Source organism: Falco punctatus (genome assembly GCF_963210335.1).
Source record: "Falco punctatus genome assembly, chromosome: 1".
NCBI classification, from domain to species: Eukaryota; Metazoa; Chordata; class Aves; order Falconiformes; family Falconidae; genus Falco; species Falco punctatus.
This window is the reverse complement of record NC_137580.1, coordinates 105,398,074-105,423,822: the sequence shown is the minus strand read 5'-3', so window position 1 is coordinate 105,423,822 and position 25,749 is coordinate 105,398,074. Positions and strand designations below refer to the sequence as shown.

Genomic DNA, 25,749 nt, shown 5'->3' with positions numbered 1-25,749 from the left:
GCATGTTATTTCTTAAAATCGCTGCCTTAAATATGCAAAGCTGCTTTAAATTAGGATTTTTTTTTAAGCTACTCGTCTCATGCATCACATGACATTTTGTCAAAACACTTTGGGGAAAAAATAAATCACACAAGACACAACAAAAGTCTGGTCTCAATAACCAAACCTAAATAAAAACCTTGAAGTATTTCTGAGGGCAGATACTCTCAGTAGCTACTGAACCTTTTCACTCTGTATTTAGCTCTGACACGGAGCTACTGGGAAGGGAGGGATGGAAGTGTCCCTGCTGCCTGCTCCTGCTGACAAACCCAAGTCAGCAGCTAAAAAAAGCAGAAGCAAAGATACTAACCTGCTTGAGTGCTGAACAGCAGAGTTAGAAGCTGTACTTTCTGTACCTGACCTCTGATTTTGGGTGAAACCAGCAGCAACACACAACTGGCCCCGTACAGGGAAGCTTTCAGCTTTTAATGTTTGTAACTAACAGGAAAACAGGGCGAGACCCTCAGCTGGCGAGCGCTTACCTCTTTGTCTACCCTGGATGCTGCGAAGAGCCAAGATGTTCTGCTCGTCCGAGAGGAACTGCTTCATCTTATGGAAGGGCTCCTTGCCTCTCACAGTCAGTTTATTCCATGGCTTTGGCCGGGCTAGTATCTCACTCACAGACCCTTGCGACAGTCCCAACACATAATGTCCAAATATCCGCTGTCCGATATTGTGCTTGATCAATTGCTCTTTCACCTGACGTGCAATTTCGGCTGTGTCTATCTCCTCGCCTTCAGAGATGCTCCCAGCACTTTCTGACTGGCTGGGAGATGGGGCCATGCCATTTACGTCCGGACTTTGTTGTAACGGACTTTGGGAAGATATGGAGTTTGTGCTGTAAGGACCTGTTGAAAAAATCATGCTTGTGCTTCCTGCTTCCTGCATTGCCTTGGAGTAGAAGGACTGCATTAGCTGTCGCTGGAGGAGAGAGTTTAGTGCAAATTTTCCTGTGGAGGCCAGGGGTAAGCTGGGGCTCGCCAGGGATGAGCTGAAAAAGTCTTGACTTAAACCCGTTGGTGAGAACTGGTGTGTACCATTAGTACTGGGAGCCTGCTCCCCCGCGTTGCGGAGCAACTGAGAAGGAGGGGAGGCCGGCAAGGTTGCAGGACGCTGACTCTCAGGCTGGTCTTTCCCTTTTCTCCTGGCTGACCCTACAAGGAAGGTCAAACATAATGCATTATGGGGGATCAAAGAGGGAAAAACCAAGATAAAAAAATGCAAAGTTTGCCCCGCAAAGGGAAAAAAAAAAAGTGCAGATTTCCAAGGGCCAATGAAGCGGTGGTGGGATTTTTGGTTTCGGTTTTGGTTTTGGTTTGTTTTCATTTGTTTGTTGTTGGTTTTTTTGTGTTTTTTTTTTTTTCTTCTTTTTTTCCATAATTGTAATTTTAATAAGCCAAACAAGGCCCCCAAAACAAACAACATGCATTTCATGTTTGCACCTTTCTTGTATGTTGCAGCCTGGAGAATCCCCCTTACAAACATTAAAACTAGAACAGTTACATGAAGCGCAGTTATACATTTAAAATAAAAGCAGTTACAGACAGCAAGTCTCTTTGTTGTCTCTCATTCAAGACATTACTCATTGGACCTGACTGAACCCAAATGCAGCAAACATTTACATTTTGGGACAAACCAATTTGAATAAAGGAATCACCGTTAGGTGGATGCACCAAGATCACTCAGTTAAAAGTCATAAAACGCTTCAGAATTCAGTAATCCCAGGGCCAGTGGCAACTTTTAACTTGCTTCCAGCTGCAAAAACCATAAGCATTCAAGTATCTGGAAATTCCATGACTTGCCATTTGAAAAATGTGCACGCAAGATGTAAAAAGCCCACATTACGAAAGCTCAACGGCAAACACACTTTGCTAAAAAGAAAGTATTTTGTTTTTCCAAGCTGACCTGCTGTGGTAGTATATCTAAGCGTATCAGACAGGAAGGTTACTGTGTTCTATATGCAAACATTCTGCATAACATTGTGTGTGGGGGAAGAGACTTCTGGTGCCACGGATGAATTTGTTCCCAAAACAGAAGATACCCTCAAATGCTACCACTTGGTACATCTCGTAATGCCTCTCTTCCCTAACCTTTAAAGACTCTCTGAGGTCTCCAAGTTTTATTTTATTATCCAGCCTATAAAACTGCAGAAATCAAACGTTATTCAGTGCTCTTGTTGCCTCTTAATCTTTCTGCCATGCATTAGCTCAGACATTCACCTCTCACTCAGCCCTCCCTCCCTTTACAAGACAGCAAACAAACCAGAATTAGCCAAAAATCGTGTCAACCTACCACTCAGGTCACTATTTGTGATACGCAGCGTGGCGTTCTCAGACTGCAAGGAGCGGTTCTTCTCCAGCAGCAGCACCTCCAGCGGTTTAGATGCATCCTAAAGAAAATCAAAGTGGGAGGTTTGTTTCTAAAAGCATTAAGAGTTTCACTCAGGCACTCAAAAGGATTTCAGAAGAAGAAAACAAGCGCTCATCTCCGTTATGCACACAGCTAGGGAATTCACCGTGCATGTATTTGCAGGAATCACTCAGTGCTCCTCCGTGAGCCATAGAAGAGATTCACTGTTTAATTTTCATTGTAAATCATTCATCAATTCTGCATTATTTCGAAATAAGTAACAGAACATTTTCTTAATCCTACTTATTTTGAAACGGTACTGGCACTCTTTCAATTTAAAAGCTGTAGACTTCTTTTAATCTGATTACAATAGGAGTTAAGATTATATTATTTCTTTTAGGTCAACTGACCCAAGTTAAGCATTTCCTTGAAATGCTGTGTTTCAGCATAAACAGTTTGTTCAAAAATAAAATCAGTCACAGAAACCTGCAATTTACCTTCCACTAAATACCTAACCCTTGATCATTAAAAAATATATTGAAAATTAATCCCAGTATATTAATATTCTGTTCAGATTTCAGAAGCAGGAATTTAATTCATAACCTTTAAACTTAAGTAAGATTAATTTGCTGGATGAGCAGAGCTTTGTCCTGCTTTCTCAGTACTCAAAGGTTTGTTTTCTTTCACAAACATTATTTTCAAGGCTAACGAAGACTTAAAAATGTTAAAGTTGTGGGGCTTAGCGTACTGTCAGTACAAGAAACATGCAAATATCAGCATAGCTGCACACCAACTCCAGCATCTTTACAAGACTCAACTGCAGAACATTACGGTTATCCACTCACTCCAGCACAGCTGAAAACGTCAGTCTTTGTCCTTGACCACTTAAAAGAAATCAACAGGCAAAAAATGTTCCGCTCAGCTTTTTACATAAAGAAACATCAGGAAAACAATGATCAACTCCTATGTCTCATCACCAACAGGAAACTGTCCAAGCCAACACCAGTGAATTGCAAGACAAAATCTTTGCTAATTAACTGAACTGCCGAAGTAAGAAAACAAAAGTAGGTTCAGTACCTGCGCACCAGAGCTTTCAGATGGTGCAAACTCCATGGATTTCAATATACTGCGGAAGGTAGAAAAAACAATTATTTTCTATTTCTTCTTTTCATAACGACTCCACTAATGAGCATTAACATTATCATTTCCTACTCTCCAGCAACACTACGAGTGATAACAACTTTCCTTGCAGTAACACAGTCTCGTAATGAATACAAAATAACTATTCAAACTAGTTACTGGATAAGAAAATTTTCTCAAGCGTCATCTAAATCATTCCATATGCAATCCCACCAGGCCATTTTAAAGCGTAAATTTAAAGGTTAATAAGGATATAACATTTTAAGCTGTCAGAAGCAATATAAATTTATCTGTGAAGCTTGAAGGGAATGAAAAAGTTGTAGCAAAGCAACAAAAAACAAGGGAATCACCAGCACAGTTACACTACTTTGTATAATATACACCAGCTCACACAGCAAGGAAAATATGCACAAATAATCTTCCCGACCAAGACACTACAGGCTAAAAGGCAGTTTTTCATTTTAATAACCTCCGAGTTCTGTGGCAAAGGGAAGACAAAATGGCACAATATTTCTTAAGAAATATGAAAGATCCAAATATTTATAAGTACATTAAGAGAAGAATCTGATAGTCTCATTGTCAATATTTTATATAAATACTGAGTGGTCAAAGGACGTCTCCCTTCAAAGTCTTCCAGTTAGAGTTGTATCGTCTGGCAAATGGAGAGTCTTACAGGAATAGAAACTTATTACTGTGCTTTGTCTTATAAATTTTTTTAAACAGACCTGCTGCAGGCAGGACGTTAACTTCCTCAGACTGAAGCGATAAATTATTTCAGCTTTTCGTTGTATAAAGACGACATTCATTTGTTGAAGAAAAATACATAAACAGATATAGATAGTGTTTATACAGCGTTCTTCATGTATAAAGCACCAGGAACTTTGAGAGGCAGGGAGAAAATGTTTAATCATGTATTAAATGTGGAAACTGAGTCAAAAAAGGCAGAAGGCCAGTGCTAAGACGTAGGGACTGGTTCTGGATGTCACCGGGAGTCAGCCAGGCACCCAGCACTCATTAACTGCTGCAGACCATGCGGCGTCCAGCTCCTCTGTAAATCTGCCCATGCATTAATCCAGAATCAGATGTCCATTAAGTGACATTCTGGAAATCAGCGGTCTCAGTGAGTCATTCAGGATCACTCAAAGTCATAGCAAATCCCAGGAAGGGAAGTCATTCTGTGACAGAAACCTCACGTATTTCGCATCTGCGCATACTCGCCGCACGCAGTCTTAATTCTGGCAGGCACTTCTACAAATACAATTCATAAAATCACAAACTTCTGGCCACCAGTTTCATCATCCAGCATCACTGGATGATACGTTTAGCCAGCAGAAATGGCTGCAGGGTAGAGCCATCACCCAATACACAAGTACATAAAGTAACGCTGTTAAGACTCTGCTTTACGTGGGCACACCAGCTCACCCACGTGTTTAAGTGCCTCTTTTCTGCTATTAACGGAGTCATGCCAGTCAAGGAGAGAAGTTGTGCATTAACGGCTCCATTTCTCAAGAGATCCTGACATTATATTGACATCACAGGCATGTTTACTCAGGTGGCTAACCACTGCTGAAAGCAAGCGTTCCTTGGGACACCTCTTTAGAGGCACAGCTCTATCTGCCAGACCCCCAAGGTGCTGGGGGAGATAAATACACAGAGACTCATCTAGGAAACCCCCAGTCTCTGGTAGGCAACTGTTTCCATCCTCCCATGGATTCTGCAGGATATGGCCTCTGAAAGGCCAGCAAGTAGCAACGTGTGTCCTCATGATCACCGAAGAAGGAGACCCATCTCAATTTAAAAAAAAAAAAACAATTTGTAACAGCAAATTATCCTGTGGCAAACTTCCCAGGTGCTTCTCCCATCTCAGTTCAGGTCATCACTACACTTGCAATGCAGCTCTCCCAGTAATCCCCACTTACCGCACTCCAGTTTGCCACGCAGAGCAGTCCTGGAGCATACCTACCGTGTTCCTTCTGGGTGAGAGTAAACCAAAAGAACCTGTCTGCTCTTGAAGGAGCAGACGTGATGTACTCAGACCACTACCATGCTGCCTACAGAAACAGACTGAAACCAGTTGGAAGCGTGAAGTAAGCTGTAGTGGGTTTGCACAGCATGGTTTTGGTAGTGGGGGGCTACAGGGGTGGCTTATGTGAGAAGATGCCAGAAGCTGCCCCTATGCCCAGTGGAGCCCATGCCAGCCGGCTCCTGGTTGGACACACCGCTGGCTGAGGCTGAGCCCAGCAGTGATGGTGGCAGCGCCTCGGGGACAGCATATCAAGACGGGGAAAAAAAACATCTGTGCCAGCAGGAGAGAGGAGTGAGACTATGTGAGAGCACAGCCCTGCAGCCCCCAGGCCAGGGCAGGGGGGGGCGGGGGGCTCCAGACCCCGGAGCAGACATTCCCCCCAGCCCGTGGGGAGCCCCCGGCCAGGCAGGCTGTGCCCCCGGCCCACGGAGCCCACGGGGGAGCAGATCCCCACCCCCCCCGCAGCCCAGGCAGGACCCCATGCCGGGGCAGGGGGTGCCTGAAGGAGCCGTGACCCACGGGCAGCCCGCGCTGGGACAGCTCCTGGCAGGGCCCACGGCCCGTGGCGGGGTCTGCTGTGCCCGTGGGACCACGCTGGAGCAATTCCTGGAGGACTGATGCCCATGGGAGGGACCCCACAGCAGAGCAGGGGAAGAGTGTGAGGTGGAAGGAGCGGCAGAGACAACATGCAATGAACTGACCGTAACCCCCCGCACCGTCCCCCTGCGCCACTGGTGGGGAGCAGGTAGAGAAATGGGGAATTAAGTTAAGCCCGGGGTGGGGAGAAGATTTTTTTCTGATTTGAATGGTAATAAATTAAACTAATTTCCCCAAGTCAAGTCTGTTTTGCCCGTGAGGGTAATTGCCGAGCAATTTCCCCATCCTTATCTCGACCCCACAGGCCTTTCATTGTATTTTCTCTCCCCTGCCTGGTTGAGGAGGAGACCGACAGAGCGGCTTGGGTGGGCACCCGGCCTCCAGCCAGGGCCAAACCACCACATCAACTTAAAACATATAGAGTGTATAGGTTCTAGGCACTCAAAGCCTGGCTTTAAAGCCCCGATCCTGTTGCGCTCTCCACTTGCACAGGCTGCTCCACCAAAGCATCATGGTTCCCAGCACCCGCAGCTAACTGGGACCTTCAGCAAGGAACCCAGACCCTGCAGCGGCTGCATGTCCCAGCGAGCCTGGAGCTGGCACGCGTATCCAGACTTCAGCTGGAAACTTACTGACCTCCGCCTGCTCGAAGGACCTCCGCCTACTTCGCTACCTGAAATAGCCTTCTAGCAATTTCACAGGTAATTTCCTAACGCTTAGAACCCAAAATATACTAAAAACCAGGTTGATGGTATCTCAAATTGCCCTTGGAGGAATATTCACTACAGCAGATTCATTTTTTTCAAGTAATGTAAAAGTTAAACGTGTCAAAAATTACTCTCCAAATGTGTCACAAGAGACATTTTCCTCAGGAATATGAAGAAGCAGAATGTTTCCCCTTTGGATTCTAGGAATATCTTTGCCCATGAGATCTCGACTCAATCTGTTGCTCAGGATCCCTTGTCTGATTTTTAAAGGAGTGATCCTGTGACTTGAAGCTGTACATCTTGCGATGACTTGAAAAATCTTACTCTAAAGCCAAGTGTGCATTGGGACAGCTCGACTTTCTGTTGGTAAGATCCTGACTTCAAAGGCAGGAGGGTTGGCACCATCGTATTACTCGAGAAGGAACTGAAAGGACACACACAGCTCTCAGATCTCAAAGATAGGCTTAAAAGCCATTTGGCACAAAAGCCAAAATCTTCCTACCCCAGATCTTGACGTGGAAGTAGGTAAGTTCCTCCAAGGCTAGAAGTTGGCTCATATGAGATCCTTCAGCCTAGAATGCCTCTAACATCCTTGGGAGGGTTAAGGAAAGCACATCAGTGCCAAAACAACTGAGAAGTTTATTCTCTTTCTTCCTTACTGACAAGATACCTTTTTTCTTGGTGTGTCTGCACCTTCTGAGCAGCTCATTTTTGTCAGTGTTTCAGGGCACAAAGGCAGGCATAGCAGGATACCTGAGGGATACCAGATGTACTGTCACTCTCAGGTGACATACATTTAGATTTTGGGACCAGATGGGAGCAGGGAGGGTGGCGTGAATGAGCTGCTGTGATGATGTAGCATTGCAAACATCTTCCGTGCTCTCACTGAGGGTCTTAACCATTCTGCATCCAGCAGGATGGTGTATGGACCCCAGGCCACCTACAAGCCAGCTGGCTGTCCCTCCAAAGTGAGCCCGCCCAGATAAAAACATGCTACCCACAAATGAGGGGATATAAAACCTGTAACAGCAGGAGAACGTACTTTTTTCCCCCCTAATTTATGGGCACCAAACAAGGGCCGCTTCCAGGAGGTTCTCCCATCTATTTCACTGCAGGCTCACCTTGAAATAACAAGAATAGGCGAAACACTGTATGAACACTCCCGTGTCATGGCTTCTGGACCACTTATCTGCCTTCTCATCCCTGCCCTCACATAAGTCAGTGTTGTAAAAAAGAAAAAAAGACACCAAAAAAAAAAAAAAAAGGCATTACTGCCAGGAACACAGGGTCCTAAATGAGTTTATATCTAAAGTAAAGGCATTAAACCAGGTAGGATTTAAAACTCATTTGCTGTTTTGGCACATTCATTAGAAGGTTGTGGCCTAATTACCATTCAATACGTTACATGCGGGCACAAACCCAGCTGAAATCTGAAGCTTAGTTTCCTTATCTTGGGAGAGAACATGGGTGTATTTACCTGTATTGCTAAAAATATGACTTTTTTTCAGGCCAGTTAATATTCAGGTGTAATGACCAACAAAATGGTCAATTCATTTAATTTGACTGAAACTATAGACCTACATCAGGGTGTGCTGCGGCTGGCAGTGAACCAGAACTGCAGCCAGCGTGGCTTCAATAGAATTAGCACCAGGGGCTGGGCACTCATTGGGCTTGCAAAACCAAACCTGCTTTCCATATTCTCCAGGGATGTGTAAACAAAAGCACATGACGACCAGCCTCATCTGAAATACCTCATTAAACAAGGTAACATTTTTTCAGTCTTCTTAAAATACACACAAAAATGCCACAATGATGAAAGAAGAGATGGAGGTTCTTGCAGTTATTTCAACCTTGACACTAAACATATTTCCAGTCAAAAAAGTTCTCTTCTGAACCTGACAGCTTATCTTGTTATAGTTTAAAATGAGGCTCTTTTAAGTCTCTCTAAAAAAAACCCTTGAAATAGGAAGAGGCTGTTTGTGGCTTTAGTTTAAAACCACAATATATTAGCAAAAAATATACAGTGAAACAAGCACAACATTGAAATGGTAAGTGCTGAACACTGGCTGGCAAAAGCACAGAAAAGATACTATGGCCAAAGGCCCTGCATTATATTCCTGGTCCACATTACATTCAGCTGTTGGCTGGGGATTTTTAAAGAGTGGTCCACCTGAAATACTACAGACTTTCAAACTTTTACCCTTGGTGGATAATAGTTTTAGCACCTTTTCTTCATGGACACTTCTATTATTTGCTATCCCAATACTCTGCTGCAACAACAAAAAGGAGTGCTCTCAGATACAGCAGTTGCACTGGCTCTGGATGCAATTTCTGCCAATATTCCCCATTTCCCCGTCTTTGTGGTTTTGACTGAATTCTTTATTGTTCCAAGAACACAGATTTGTGGCTTCATGTAACAAGCACTGTTAAACTAGAGTTGGTGAAAAAATTATGTAAGCATTTAACACTTACTTTAATTCTTTCTTAACCTCTTCATAATCAGCCTGTCCTTTCAGCTTTTCTTCCAGTTGCTTTAAAAGAAAGAACATGGATTTAATTATTTAGATTTTTTTTTTCTGCATCATCTTTTCAAAATCATCTTTAAATTATTCCATATATACAGCAGCGCACAAGTGAGGGTTAATGACTCATACCTAATTTACATATATTAGAAAACAAACTATAACCAATTCAACATAAACACAATTATACCTCCTTCCTTTGTTTACAGAGTGCCAAGCATTACAGAACTCAGTAGGTCCCAATTTGGCTGTTTGCAATGTCACTGTCATGTGTTCAATAAAGAGATTGGGGAAGAAGGTATTAAAAATAGGGCAGCTGAAATTTTTACGAAACTGCTAAATTGAGTAAACAAGCAGGATGCTTTGGCACATACTGTATTCGTAATACGACAGTTCTCGATAACCTTATCTACAGGGGGGAAAAAAAAAAAAAAAAAAAGACTGAAGAAGCTGTTGTTGACTGGAATGCCTTAGGCTTGTAAGACTTGTACAATGCCTCATGCCCAAACAAGACAGCTGCACCAAGTTGTTTTACAAGCGTTACTTATTGCAATAACTAATATGATTACACACCGGAGACGAAGCATTGAGACCAACGCAGCAGGTCTTTTTGCTCAGGTCTACCTGACCTGGGGCAGTCTCAATGGCTTCTCTTCGGTGTAAAGATGCCACAAATGTTGAAACAAACCTCCTAACACAATCCATAACGCAATGCCACACATTTGGACCTTACCCAGCTCCCAACAACTGTGCTCATCACTACAGGATAAATGCTTCAGGAGGCCTAAAACATAGTGATACATAATTGATGCCGTTACGTTGCTTGCAGAAGCCACATTAATTTCCCACTAATCGTTTCTTTGCTTAGTACAGGTGCACCTGATCTAAGCAAAGAAAGAACAGACCTTACTGGCTTGCAACTTCCATGGATAAGTTCAGGGTAGCTCTGCTTCACTTAATTTTTGGTGTTAAAATTGGCACAGAATCCCAAAGGTCACAGGAAATGGAAATAACACAAGGACAGACCAGCCTCAAAGACAGAGCACGTACTTTGAGAACGAAAGGAATATATGACATGAAAAAGAAAAATAGGGCTTTATGTCCAGGAGAGGCTGTCTTCAGTGGAGAAGTGAATTCAAGAAGATCCTACACCTAGTCCTGGGCTTCTCGTTGAATGCAGGAGGAAGGCAGGGAAAAGCTACTGTGAACTTGTATAATTTTAGCAAATCCGTTTAAAATGCAGCCCCATAAAGTTCTGCACCAGCACAGGGATGGGTATATGAATGGCAGGGCTGGGACAGACAAATAATTTGAAGTGGGAATGACGAAGTGGGGAAAGTCAGCCAGTGTGTAGGTATCGCTCAGCTCAAAGCTATCCAATGGGTATAAGCAGCAAACCCAACCACCGTGTCATACAGCACCCACGAACTGGTGAGCCCATCATCCTTGCCACCTCAGCAATTCACACGAGGCGTCTTCAGATGATGACAGCAGCATGATGGGGCTCTGTTGGACTTCAGGCTATTTTACCACCTTTTAAAGGATTTGCTATGATGCCCCTTCCAGCTTACGCACTGCTGACGCTTCTGCCTTGCCATTAGTACGTATATGAAAAAGCAGTGGCATAGTGGACATCAACGTTATCAATATACAGCCCTCAAATTCCTGTTCCTGCTTTTTGATACCACAACCCACAGTTCTTAGCCACTGCTGACAAGAGGCATCTCCTGGCGGTAATAGGTGGGCCCTGCTCTGGCAGCTGCTCGACAAGCAACTCTTAATGGACCACCAAAAGCGATTGTTGCAGGAAAGCAGGAATTGTTCTTAAGTGTGGAATTTGCACTCTATGGGACATTGACGAAATGAGCAGCCTCTTAAAAGGTCTTGTGTCCCAGCATCCTTACCCAACAGTAACACATGCAGTCATTCGGGTTGTGTTAAAAAGAAAATTACCCACACGCCTATTCCAGCTAAAACATTTTTTTTTTTCACCAGGGCAAGTTTAGTCATTTCTTCTGACACGTCCTGCCTTACCAAATTCCAGTTACTAACTGGGACTATGGGGAGTACCGACTTTGCTTCATATAGCAGACACAGCGCTACAGGTGTTGTGGCCCTGCTAAAACCCCCAATACTGACGGAACTAGGAAAATCCTGGTTGATGTGACCAGGGAAATCCTACAAATATCAAAGATGTTTGAGGTTTTGGAGATCTCCAACATCTGTTGAAATCTCATGCAAATGTAGTACACAATCCCAGGGTCCAAGGTGTCACTTCGGTTCTCTAAGTCTCCAGGAGGGCCAGCCACAACGTGCTGCAAGCCTAAATGGACTCATTTAGGTTGGAAAAGACTTTTGAGACCATCAAGTCCAACCATTGAAGTTCAAACAGCTGTTCAAGCTACAGCTCCACGCTGAGCAAAACAGAGTTACTTTAACAAGGAACCCAGCTAGATTTTTTAATACACCAGATCGGGTTCAGTAAGACTGGGGAGGGATCTTTAAATGAAACCAGTTAGCCAGAGAGCCCTGGGTACAGGGCAGGAGACTCAGCATCATGACCGACAGGTTTCAAACTTGATGCAGGCAATGTGAGCATCCTGCCAAACCCTACGCTGCATCTTTCAGCTCTTCCTGACCACGTCGCTCTGCTGCCCGCTTCTAGCTGCTTTTTGCTGCTCTGCAGCTTAAAGCAAAGATACACTACAGTTCTCCCCTTCCTTCACTCTGTGACTTGTAACATTTTGGGATCTAGAGCAGATGAGCTCTAGGATAGCTGGCTATTTACGCTAGTCCTCATATAAAAGGCTCTGGAATAAATTTAAAACAAACAATATCCTGGATTAGTATGTTAAATACTTATGCAAGGATATGCAAAGAAAAAGCCTTTTGTAGAAACAGATATAAAATACTAACATAAATAATACTAATAAAATACTAAGCTAATGATTCTCATTTTAATGTAATTATATTAAATGTAATTCTGTACATGGATATGCTATATGCTGAAAGTATTTCTGGAGATTTTAGGTACAAAACAGGAGTTAGAAAAAAGAAAAACAAAGCTGTTGAAAGAATAAAGCTGTTTTAGACTCTCAGGTACTTGTATGCTGTTATAGCAGTATGGCAACCAGCAATATTTTACTTTGAATTGTATAAAACCCACATACATCCATCATTCCCAAGTACCTAATATAGAGATTGTTGCCATGGAAAATCAGCACCTCAACGTATACTTTACTAAACAATATAAACTAACAACTGAGAACACAATGCCTGTATATAAGCAGACCATTTAGGCACTTGGCATCTTCCCAGTCAACGACTGTTTTAAAATGTATTAGTATGGTAATTGTCTCAAAGAACCCTGTAAAATGCACAGAACATGGTATAACAAAGGTTCAAGCTGTGAGACAATCTGGAGGAACTAATATCTTGCACTAAATATCAACCTGGTTAATTCAGACAAAATATATTCTAATGTCCTCCAACACAAAAAAATGCAGGGAGCCAGAGGACAGAAGGAACGGCTTGGTGGCATTTCTGCACACTAAATTTGCAAATATTCCACATTAAGGAATCTCTTGCATTGGTTGTATGAATGAACCCATGTCAGACCATGCACAGATTGGGTCCCCTCTTATGTTATTTAAAAAAGCCAACCAATCATTACCGTATTATTAAATAAAGTGTCTTAGGTAAATAGCATGGGCTGTATTAAGGGGCTTAAAACATTTTAAAAACCCCATTAGACTAATGCCATAGTTCAGTTCAGAGTGATAAACTAAAAAGCCCATATTTAATTAACCCAGGTTATTTGATGTATCTCTTTACTAACCGGCACTTTTACATTTTAACTGGGTAGCAGGGAAGCTCTTAACTCCCAGCAACAAAGGGTTAATATAATTATGGTTAGAAAAGTCTTGTTACTAGAGGATATGTTTTGATTATTAGATCAGATGAAGATAAAGAAGCAATAATTTTGAAAGTATTTCTGTATTGTTTCATTAAGTCATAGAGTATTAAAGAATTCCCCCAAGATATGGTCTGAGAACATTGCTTTAATTTGTGAAACCGTGATTCATTTTTTGTGGAGGCAACCATTACAATCTCAGTTATTTCAGAAGTAATTCCTCTATAATCAAACATGAGATCAACACATTGCCACTGAGATTTCGTTCTTTGTACAATGGATCTCAGACACAGGTTTTCCCAGCACTTTAGCTTAAAAGTATGTATTTTGCAATATTTTTATACTGCAACAAATAAGGTTAAGGAGGGTTGAAATGACTAAAACTTTATCAATAGTCACTGCATCAAACACTATCAACAGGAACCTAAATACAGAGTATTAGCCAGGCAAGCCTATGAGAAAATGGAAGGAGATTACTGAAATGAAAATCAAAGACTTGCTCTGTCATTTCTATGATCCTATTCCCTTTGAAGTTAATGGCTAAACTAATACTGACCTCACCAGGAACAAGAAAATCTGTCAAGTGCAAGGACTCAAGATATTTTCTATCAGGCTTTATGAAAAAATAAGAAAAGACCCGTAACACGGGTGTAGCCAGCAAAATGTGTCCCTCAAAACCAGGCCAGCCCCCTCCTCGCTCATTAATGAGTGGTGCCCACATGGTGACAGATGGGCAGAGACCGCTACTCTCAATGTAAGAACCTAATAGGTTTCCTTTGCTCTACTGAATTTTCATAAAAATTCTGCAAGGCTGTCTTAAAACATGCAGAAAGCATACTGAATGCAACACTTCGGCTTTCATCCCTAACAGACATTTCTCCACATAAATTACGCTACACCAGAGCAAAACTAGTAACTGTTAAAAAATGTCAGAATTAGAACAATTTGTAAGAGTTTCAATTGAACATTAAATCATTCCGATAGCGGAAAGCTACCCACGCCAGTCAGAGCTAAGTGGGTACTATCAGCCTCCCGATTTCAAAAAACTCTCAGACTATAAAACCTGCAAGACTATGAAGTCTTTCATGGAATAGATAAATTTATCTTGTTTACACTTTGAAGCTCATAGATGGTAGAACAATGGAAGAGACAGGAGTTACAGGAAACTGATTCATAACACATGTCAGGACACATTTCTCATGCTTACTGATAGATCAAAACTGTGTGGGCTAGCGCACAAAGAAAGTGAAGCTGCTGAAGCAGAAGGTAAAAGGGTCACTCACAAAATTGTTAGATGTTTCTTCTGGTTTTAGTGCAGTGCTAGTGGTATGCAAATGAGTGTAGGACTGGACCGCTAATTATAAATGGGAATTACTGGGCAGCAAATACACAGTTAAAAAAGATAAGTTATTAAGACCAAAAAGCCTTCTCTCCGTGTCTTGATTTTACTTGTCTTTATGTCCTAAATGATACACTTCCCTTTTCCAGTGGAGAGAACTGGAGGGGGTAGCAGGTAAATTCAAAGACAAGCCATAAACATTCCTGGCAATCTTCAGTACCAATCACTGCAATGGGAATTTAAAGTTTTGAAACCTAATAAGGATTTTCTGTGCCTTTTCAGTTCAGCTACTTCACTACATATCCATGGTAAATATATGCTGGGGTTTGTGGGTTGTAATTCTAAAGGTAGCCAAGTTTTGCCCCCCCCAGAATAATACAAAATTCAAAACAATGAGAACTAGGCGAATTCAATTTCAGCAAAACTGTGATCACTTAGAATAAAATGTCACAGTAACTACAATTCACCGGCATCCCGGAGAAATCAGCGGCTTTTACGGTGCCTCTCAGAACGACAGAAAAGTCAGGTCAGTAAAACCCAGTATGGGTACTCAGTGGAGGAGGTACAAAAGGTGCTGTGCAGGGAGCAGAGCCCTACCTTCAGTGTGCTGTTCTTGGCGGTCAGCTGCTGCTCCAGCTGTGAGATCTGGCTGCTGGAGTTCTCCCGCAGCTTGGTGAGGCTGCCCTGGAGTCTCTGGACATCTTCTACGAGCTGGGCGATTTCTCGCTCCTTCGCAGCCAGTTCTACTTCCAAGCTGGAGCGTGTTAGCACCTCGATGGCCTGCTCCTAATGGGAAAAAAAGTCTTAAGACCACAGAAAGAAAGAAAAGGCCACAAGGTTGAATTTGGGACAGTTAGGTAAGGACCAACCCAGCACCGGGTGGCATGAGAGACAGAAACAATTTCTAAATCAGGGACTCCCATCACTGACTGGGTGAATCTGGAAGATGAACCTTCCCACTCCCCAGGACAGCTCTTTGGTAAAACAGTGATAATGGAGAAAATAAATTTCCTTATTTCCTAAGTGCACTGGAAAGATGCAACCATGAAAGTCAAAGGATTCTATTTAGATCTATTTATTATTAATAGTCCAAATGCTTTGACAACTATGAAAATCTGTGCTCACAAAATACTAATCAGATAAAATATTCTGAAGTAATGGAGCAGAATTTCTTAATCAGGAACAGCAGAGTCATGTGCCTTTGGCTCTTTGCATGCACGCTGCATGTTTCAGGCAAAATTGTCAAAAATTGCCCCAAACTGCTACTTCCAGTGAACTTGCTCCTTGCATGAAAATTGTACGCTGTTAAAATTATTGCTAACAACTAAAGCCTCTCCTCCACGGGGATGAAGGCAGATGTGACAGCTGTAAAACAAGGCCATTCTCCCTTTGGTCTCCACTTTCAGAAATTCCCTTTCCAAAATCAGGATCTTTCTTTCTCCCGTTTCTCATGGCTGCAAAATCCATTCTGAAGTCTGAAAGTTCCTCACTAGACTGACTTCCCAGCAGGACAAGAAATAAAGAGAGGACAGAGGATGTTTAGAAGAAGGTAGATCTATTCAGAAAAGATAACACAGACTAATTGTACCATCTCTTTTGTCTCCTTTCGTGTTGAGAGATCAATAGCTATAATGCATTGGAGGGGTCTGAACCTCTCTTCCACAAAGACCATCAGGAAATCCTCGTACAGATCGGGGAGCACGAGGCAGCCCGACAATGAAGGCACGTTCCATTAAAAAGCCTGCAACGCGTCTTACGGAGGTTAACGGCTGCTCCTCAGAAAACACCAGTGAAGTAGGAAAGAATCCATTTACCAAGAGCGAGACAATGATCGTAAGCATTATAAACCAAAGATCCTATGGCGAAAAAGCTGAAAATTCAACCCACTGATGCTGTCACCCAGGCACTTTCCTTACAATTAAAGATGACATTGCAGCAGATTGAAATATACTCCTTACCTTGCTTTCTGGAAAACACAGGCACAACAAAATACCTTTCCCATATCTTGTAAACACTTAACTTGGTTCTCAGTGACTACATACTATTGTACCTCACGGAAAGCTACATGTACGAACAGCAGTTAACAACCGTCTCCCATTACACTGAATTATACTTTTAACTTGAAAAAGCCTCTAATTTGCTTGCATGAAACATCACAAGTTGTATAATCATCTGCTGCTTGTGCCTATTGAGACTAGAACGTAGAGTCTGAAATAAGATAGATAATGATCATTTTCATCCTGCAGTAGTTGTCATATTAAATATAAATGAAGTGCAGAAGTACTATTAAATACAAGAAAGACGTAATGTTAAAATAATGATAAGACTAGGACACGAGATAGGAAGAGGCCGGTAATTCAGAGTTACAAGTGATACTCAGGCTTTTTATTTTTCTGGGTTTTTGTGTTTTGTTTTTTGTTTTTTGTTTTTTTTTCTTTTGCAGCCTGCTTGTCTATCTTTTGACTTCTCTGAGAAAATACTGGGTTGTATTAATAGATGACTGAACAGATCTGGAGGACTTACAGTTTGTTACTCATTCTCTGCAAATGTATTTTAAAGGCAACCATGTGTTTCTCCGATATCAGTGTCAAGCATGTATATGGCTTGCAAGAAAAAAAGCAATATAAGCAGCATGATTTCTTTTATTTGTTAAATCTGCTGCTTAGAAGTAGACTAAATTTCACTTAATTGCATATTTACATTTAAATACTCCTATTTCTCCTTTGGCAAACAAAAATCAAAATAATCTGTCTGCTCATCTGTGATACCTGTTAACCCAGGACCAGCTGGAGTCCTGTAATAGCACTCTGTGCCCGCAAGGTCCGATCAGCAAAGCCAGCGCTACCAACCTCCCCAAACAGCAGCACTTGCTTTATTTAGAAACACGCAGAGAAGGCAACAAGCAGCAAAACATTTAGGAGTGCAGGATGTTTTCTGCATTTTCTAGGCTTCTTTTAGTGGCTTTATAGGTGTCATTCTCAGTTGAGATATATTCGGTCAAAACTGGAATGATACCGAATTTATTTCTAGTTCCGCTGACAGCCCATACACTAAGAATAACAAGACCCAGGCACGGGCAGGCAGCAGGTCCCGTAACGCAGCCAACGCTGGGCAAAGCTGGTCCGTTGGTCTGAAGCTCCACACCTCTGCTGTGCCCTCCAGGCAAGCACATGCTGATGGCCCACCAAGGCACTCTTCGTTACACCACATTGCTGCCTTTATTTTCCCTCTGCTGATGCTCTTACCAACGTGAGATAATTGCTGAGAGTTCTGCTATCCACCTGGACCAGCAGCCCTGGAGAGCTGTGGATCACGGTACCCGTCACCACGTAGCAAAGTGACCGACCTCTGTCCTTCCCGTGGTCTTCTGCAGCCACCAACCCCCTCAGAAGTTTAACCAAACCGCAATCCCAAAGGAACACAATTCCATTTCAGTTAAAATATGACTCCAAACAGATATTTTTATAGCTGCGAGCATAAATTGAAAGAGCTGTACTGCAGGAATGTCAGAAACCTGTAAGAGTCAGTAAATATTTTCTCTCACCACATCAGGTGCCTTCTGGATCTGCGTAGCAAGTTGGAGAGATTTGTTAGCTGACGAGAGCTGCTCCCTTAAGGTCTCTGCCTCTCTCTGAGCCACCTCTGCCCTCTGAAGGAAATGAAAAGGGGTGAAAAGAGAAAGTACATTCAGTTTAACAACTGACAATTATTACAAGAACATTCATCAATTCATGCCTGACTGAATATAATTGATTTTCCTAAACACTCAACCTAATAAATGTTAGAAAAAAAACATAGAATGTGATGGATTTTTATTTTAAACAGTACAAGGAAGAAATAATTGAGCGATTATGACAGTAATTTAACGCTAGGAGCAAGGAATCCCCTGCTGATACTAATGCTGCGGCCCACTGAATTTCCCAGACTGAATAAATACAAGTGGAAATGGAGTCTTTTTATTCAATTTCTTTCTATTCTCATAGACCAAGCAGATTTTATTGCAAGGTTCCTCCTGGGAATAATTCTCACGGGTAAATGCTGAATTAAAAGATATTCTGACCATTCTCTCTAACACACATACAATGTCGTGGGCTGTCTTTCTGGAGTAATTATTTCCCAAAACACAAATAGTTAGATTCTGTTCTTTCAGTAGGTCTATTTATTCAACAATATTTAACCCTAAAGTGACAATTTTGCACAGATCAGTTACCAACTGCTGAGGATTTACGCAATATCTGATAAGCCAGGGACTTGGCTACCAGACAAAATTCCAATATAAATATTGAATAATAATAGAAAGGAGAAAGGCAGAATTATCAGGAAAGATTGTCCGTGCAAGAGTCTGGGTAGAGACAGATGGATCAGTAATTTCAGGCAATAAATAGCAGCAAAGTCCTTTCTATAACTGTGTACAAGCTTCTGTTAAGAAAAGTGGAAAAAAACCTGGTTGTTTTACAGTATATACTCCCCCTGGCCAGACTTTCTTCTCTCTTTTTTTAAAAAAAACCTTATTTTATTGTTATAAAACTACACAGCTTACCTCCTTGAGGAATCGCTGCTTTTCACCTGGGCTACTCCATGCAAATCATGCTGCACTTTCAGCAGAAAATAGCTGAAATAATTTTCTATCTCCACTTGCAAGACATCACCAACTCTTCCAAACTCATGAGCTGCTGCCAATCAAGGCCAAAACTCTGCTTGACCAACCTTTACCCTTTATACCAATGGGTCCCTTCCTTTATTGAATAATAAATTCACACTGCCATTTTTAAGCTGCCAAAGCTGCTCTATTTCTAGATGCCAGACTCCCTGCTTTTTCAGCTGGTCCTTTTGAAAACCCAAGTCATCTAAAATAGTGAATATGAAACCTATATCCCTCTGTGTGTGCATGGTCTTTGACTTACTACTCAAAGCAGAGACTCTGTCTGCATGTTTAATCAATCAGTAAACTAACAGCAATCAAATACTAAACGCATCATCTGCGCTATTTGCTCACAACATTATATTAAATGATTCTGCATAGGTTCTACAGCTGTAATTAAAATGTAATTGTAAAAAGTACAGTAACAAGGTTTTAATAATCAGAGCACAGGACACAACCTATTGTGTGCTCGAAAAAAACAGCGGCAGCATTAAAAAAGGCACACAAAAGAGAAAGTTTACCTTGTTTATGGAGCTGGATAATAAATACTAGGGTAAAAAACTGAGCTAACAGTACACCTTGAGATAAATTATTTTCTTGCACTTTATTAGATATGGAGATACATGTATTGATCTAATAACTGCTAAACAACTCTGGCAAAGTGGGACAAGTTACTGCGCTGTGGCACTTGCATCTACTGCTGTATAAGTAATGGCTTTTGCAGCCTTAAGCAATTCTGCTGATGGCTTCCATTCACAGCAGCATTGTTTTGAGAATCTATTCAGCTTGCATGCGAGCAAACCACAGAGGATATTTCTAATAGATGTTACATCTGCATATACAGTAAGCTGTCAGCTGCCCTTTCTGCACAGCCTCCCCAGCCAATTCAGAACACCTGTTGTAATCCTGTGAATAATATTAGACAAGATTTCGTACTATGCATTGTTAAAAATACATTAACAGAAACTTTGGGCAATTCTGTTTGGGAAATACCAGTCAATTTTTCTCCCTTCCCCCCCCCCCCCCCCCCGGAATGGAAGCTTTTTAGAGCCAGAATTACAGATGTGCTCAGCGTCTGGAAAGCACTTTTGGGTGCTATTGCAATATAAATTATAAATGACACACAAAAACCTGTTAAAAGAACGGTAGTTTGAAAATTGAGCACTTAAAAGTTTTGAAAAGCCAACCCCAAGGCTGCAGGTATGGTTGGCCACCCCCTGTGCGCTGGGCTTTGGGAGGTGGGCTGGAACCGCATTGTAACATGCTACTGCTTTTTCCCGACGAGATCCCCTACTTCATTCAGCTCTCGGGATGAATATTGCTGGGTGAATGCGTATTTTGCTTTGTCCTCCTTGTTCCGTCTGTGACCTCTGCGGTTTATTTACTGCAAAGTAATCCCACCCTCCTCTGCAGATGGGATTAATCACTTCCTCACGGGCTGCGCTCTGGTTTCCACCCCTGAAGGATCTAAGTGCTTCAGAAACGTTAACGAATGCACTGGCACAACCCCCAGTTTGAGCTATCCGGGTTCCTCCGGCCCCCAGCACCTTGCCAGGTGGGTGCTGAGCACGGTGGTACCAAGCACAGCCTCTCTGCTTCACACCTGCCTGCACCCAACACCCCATCCAGCGGCTGCAGTGCCGCTCCCCTGCAAAACCCTCTGGGTTTTGCCTCTCTTGACTCCTACCCTTCTCTGCTTGTCACTTTGTCCCCTTCCTAATTGGTTTTGGCTGCTGGAAGCACCATTTCTGCCTCCTCGGAGCTTCACAGTGCCTTTAGCTTCAGGCAGCCAAAAGGAAACTTGTCTCTCACACGACTCAATGCGTACACACCAACTTCCAGCATCAGTCTTACCCCCCACCGATCTCCTCCTTCCCCTTTACCTTGTTGCTGCTGCTCCTCCAAACGTCCTCGCAGCAGCCCCGTCTGGGTCCTTCTCCTCCCTCTCTCCCCACCACGACCCTCCTCTCTCCACGTCCTGCTCTTCGTGCTCTCACGCTGATGCTGCCCGTCTCCCCGGGGCAGCAGGGGCAGCCTGGGGGAGCGCCTCCCCTCCCAGTGCTCCCAGTCAAACTGGCACTGAACCTTACATTACAACCAGGAGAAGCAAAACCTGGCTGGTTAATGTTCACCCAGCCGGCGCAGCGATCGACTGCAGTGTGCTTGGGACAGGCACGGACATCAAAGCCGACAAATTCAAACCAGATTCTGTTGAGTTTGTGTGAACTTTTTTTTTTTTTTTTAAAAGACGCTTCTAGGCTGGCCAAACTGGTGCTTTTTTGTTGTTTTTTTTTTTCCCCTTTTTTTTCCTACTTGAAGCAACAGAAGATACAACCCTGAGAAAAAGGCAAACCCTCCCTCATGAAGTGCCAAGCCCCTTCTCTTAAATATGGGCACAGCAGGCTCCTCATCAAAACAGCAAGAACAACTTGTAAAATGTGGGGAAAACTGGATTTTTTTCCCTAATCTTGTTCTTAGAAATGATTGAACAATTTTTCCTGAAATAAGAAAAGAGAGTGCAGCCAGAGACAGACGCCAGTATGGAAAATCGCTAAAACCTAGCAATCTTGCACAACTTGGTGACGCTGGAAAGTTCACGCAACCTTCTCTTTGTGTGAAATTATCCCACTTCGGCTAAAAAATATATACAGCCATGGTACAGTTGCTTTTCATCAGTCGGTGCTAAAACTCTTCGTTTCTTACTTCCAAATCTACTATGCACAGCCTAGAAAACCCATGGTGACTGCGACAGTCACACTACTGGCCTTGACGAGATCATGCAAATCCAGCATTGTCTAAAAATGCTATTTTTCTGGATAGTTCAGTCATACAATTCCTCCTAGTTTCTGTACTGCTGTTTTTCTAGCAGTGAGCTACCTCCCTGGTAACAAAATATATCAAAATACTTTCATTCTCCTTAATATAGCATGTAAATATTGTACTGTTCACAGCAGAGCCAGTAGGTCATGATCGTCGTGCTGCTGTGTAATTTCCAATTAATAAAAAAAAAAGAAGCCTTAAACAATATATCCAGTTTAAAATATTCTCATTGTTTCCTGACAAGATAATGAATAGCATGAACTGAGTGCTCTTCTCCTTACAGTAAAATGTTAATTTGATCAAAGACCAGTGGTGTGAATAGCAAAAATGAGATACTTACAAGCAAAAAGTATAACCTTTCCCTTAAAGTTCCACCAGCCACACTATATTTCCTTATTACATGCCAAATTCAGTGCTCTACGTGGCAAAGTCTTCCTGTGGGCTAGGAGTGTATATTATCACAAGTAATTCTGCTGAAGTTAATGAGCCCAGTTATGGCAGTAATCACCATGCTTGGTTTTAAGCGCTTGAAGCCGACATTCTTACTTGCAAGCTGCTGCAAAAAGCTATGTTTCTCAGAGTATGAGATCAATTAAAGCACAATGGTTCAATGTGCTTTAATTTTCTAACTTTTGAGATATAAAAATTTATTTTAAAACCTTTAAACGACCCTAGCTTTCCCAGAACAGCAGCAAGGTTAGCAGAAAATCTGTGACATGAAAGACTCTTCGGGGCTCTGGCACCTATTTGTTTCTAGCAATGGAGAATTACATGAAAGAAAAAAGAAAAAAAAAATCTCCAACAAACAGAAGAGGTTGGGTAGTCTTCCTTCTTGTCTCCAGGCTATTGTACTTTCCCTTGCGCACTGAAAGTCTGCCAGATAAATGTATTCCCAAGCATTTACAGGAAACTCTTGTGTTTGTACGAAAATGATATTAACCATATTTTGCCTTTATACAGCACTTTGCCGTGCAAGGATCCCAGTGCACTTTAGAAAGTAAATGTTACCATTCCCATTTTACAGACAGTGAAATCCCAGGATTAAGCGAATGACCTCATCTGCTATAAACCAGCGTAACTTCGCTGAATTCAGCACAGCGATGGCACATCACGACAGCAGAGGATCTAGTTCATCGCAAAGGGAGTCAGAAATAAAAAGCAAATAGTCTAGTGGCATTTGTGGGCAGTACCCGTGTTAGCCTTGATGCAGACGAAGGAGTCACGCCAAGATGAATACCCTTCTTCATGGAAACATAAGAACAAGGACTGCCTTATCACTAGTTTTGTTACCACTGGTGGGTCAGAGCAAAACCCTCCCAACACAGCACTTGCACTACCTATAGTGTGTTGCGTTTGTGTTGCCAAGTGAAAGAGGAGCATTTATTCCATCTGCTGCTCACAAACATACATATTTTATAGCCGTCTCACTTAGTGGGAATATCTTTTCAAACCATTTTCCAATGTGATTTGTTAGAGACGGGAAGGTACCATACCCAATGAAATAAAAAAAATAGTCTCGAGAACAGCGTTTCTGCTAAAATGCCCCGGTGAAGCTTGCTTTCCACTTCTATACAGACATTGCTTTATGTATTTTAGTGGTAGTTTGGTCCCAAAAACGCTTGAACTCACTAACCCGTATCTTAAAACCTCACACTACACTTATGTGGCATAAATAGTACTGATCCAGTCTCGATTCTTCAATAAATGGTTATATATTTTAGAAAGAGCAGTGTTTCTTGTTTTATTAATAACAGAAGTTTCTGTATTTGACTTGCTTTCCCCAGAAAAAGTAAGTAGATATCTGGGAGCACTATCAGCACTGTGAAGATGGGAAGAAAACCAATGGAAACATTTTGCTTTTCCAAAGGGATAACACCAGACAGACACTGAAGAAAAAACCCAAATTAATTCTTTTTCTATAGCTTTCATAATATAGTCCACCAAAAAAAAGTCCTATGTTCTTTTTCTGTTATTACTCTCAAAATCTAAGGATACCTCTATCTGAGTCCATTTTTCAAATCTATTTCCTCCTTCTCAAGGTTAAAATACAATAACCCAGGATCAACCAACCCTAACTGAAGTTTTCTCTTTTACTTTTAAAAGTAAAAAAGTGCCTTTTTTTTTTTTTCCAGGAAGCCCAAATTACCATGTTCATTAGACTTTTTTTTCTTCCTTTTTTTAAAAAAAAAACAACGTGAACTGAATGTATAAAGCCAGTAAACAGGTCTGGATACATCAATGACATGAAAACACAAACTCAGACTCAATATTAAAACCTTAAGATAAGCCTCTCTCTCTCTCTCTCTCTCTCTTTTTTCTTTTTTTTTTTTTAATTTAACACGCCAAAGTATTTCCATTTTCATAACATAGGAAGTATTCTTTTCAACAGTAACCTCAGTATTTCCCATGAACAACTAGGTGATTCCAGGTTGCTAGAGAAGTACAGAAACAGGATAATTTGCTTGAATAAATTTGTTGTCCCAAAGAATCGTGACTTAGTGCCGTAAACACTTACGAGAAAGGTGTAAACTTGAAAATGTACAGAAAAGTTCTAACCATAAATATTTGTGTAAAATATACATTCACACAACTGTAACTGTTGCAAATGCAGAAAAGTACACTGGCAATTCATTAACTTCACTGATTAGATATTATAATATTCTGGGAATCAAACAATAAAAAATTCAAAGATGCTATATCCCAAACTATGATAAATCATTTATTTTGACAAGTAAGTGTAGTTTAGTTTTAATTATTTATTATTATACTTCGTAGCATATCAGAAAATATGCAGTGATTTATTGTGCAAAATGAAATCTTAATAAAACCAGTCCCTTCCCCAAACTACAGGATTATTAAATCTTCATGGCAATGCGAGGTGAACTCTTGGGCTAGTTTTGTTATCGAGCCTGCAGGTTAGTAAAGTGAAAATAAGCCATTCCTATTGCATGTAGGTATATTTTGACTTCAGCTCTTTACAGACCCAAGCCATACCAGTCCTGCAACCTTGGGGATGAGGAGAGAATGGGAGAGGGAGGACAGATCCCCAGCGGCTGCTGCCCACAGCTCTGCTGCTGTCTTGCAGACAACGCGGTTGCATCTCACTGCTACAGCAAGCAGGGCTATTGCTTCAGACTTCACCCCCCTGCTAAAGCTACAGTCACAGAGCTAATGGCTCCTCTTGAGGCAGGCGTAGGCAAACCAGCCATTCTAATGTACCATTCCTGTTCTTTTTGTACCAGTTTAGAGCTCCTGGGACTTGAAAGTGGATGGGTTACTCCACAGGCAACCGCTGACACCCACCTCCCAGCCAGGACCGGCCTCACCCTAACAGCAGGTGTAAACTGGTGTACTTCAGTTCCTCTGCTTGAGCGTTGTCAGTCGGAACGAGACCAGCCCCGCCACAAAACCCCACTGGAGATCTTGGATTGACCACACCGAGTGCCTGGATTAGCAGCAGAGGAAGGGCTCTCATCCCAGCAGCTGCTGCTCCCTGCAAGCGAGGGATTTCTTTCTTTCATTGGCTAGGGTTATGGTTTGGGGGAAAATTCAGTTTATACCTTGCGTTAACGATACAATGGAGAGAAACCGAGCTTTGCCGGTCACTACCCCCTTTTTCCTTCTAAGCAGAAAATTGCAAAGCTCACTGGTATTT

The 25,749-nt window shown here is 42.0% G+C and overlaps 1 protein-coding gene across 7 annotated transcripts in view; it reads right to left on the bottom strand.

Annotated features, from left to right (window-relative positions):
* CUX1 (cut like homeobox 1) overlaps nt 1-25,749 on the bottom strand; it is a 281,049-nt gene that overhangs the window by 73,867 nt on the left and 181,433 nt on the right. For 5 of the 7 annotated variants that reach the window (XM_080393233.1, XM_080393234.1, XM_080393235.1 and 2 more), the window contains exons 10-15: nt 18,177-18,281; nt 15,230-15,418; nt 9,331-9,389; nt 3,466-3,514; nt 2,332-2,428; nt 522-1,193 (exon numbers count right to left, since the gene is read on the bottom strand). In XM_080393233.1, the coding sequence (XP_080249359.1) occupies nt 522-1,193; nt 2,332-2,428; nt 3,466-3,514; nt 9,331-9,389; nt 15,230-15,418; nt 18,177-18,281 (1,171 nt within the window). The remainder of the gene's footprint in view (nt 1-521; nt 1,194-2,331; nt 2,429-3,465; nt 3,515-9,330; nt 9,390-15,229; nt 15,419-18,176; nt 18,282-25,749) is intronic. The other 2 variants (XM_080393236.1, XM_080393239.1) reach the window with 2 other exon arrangements.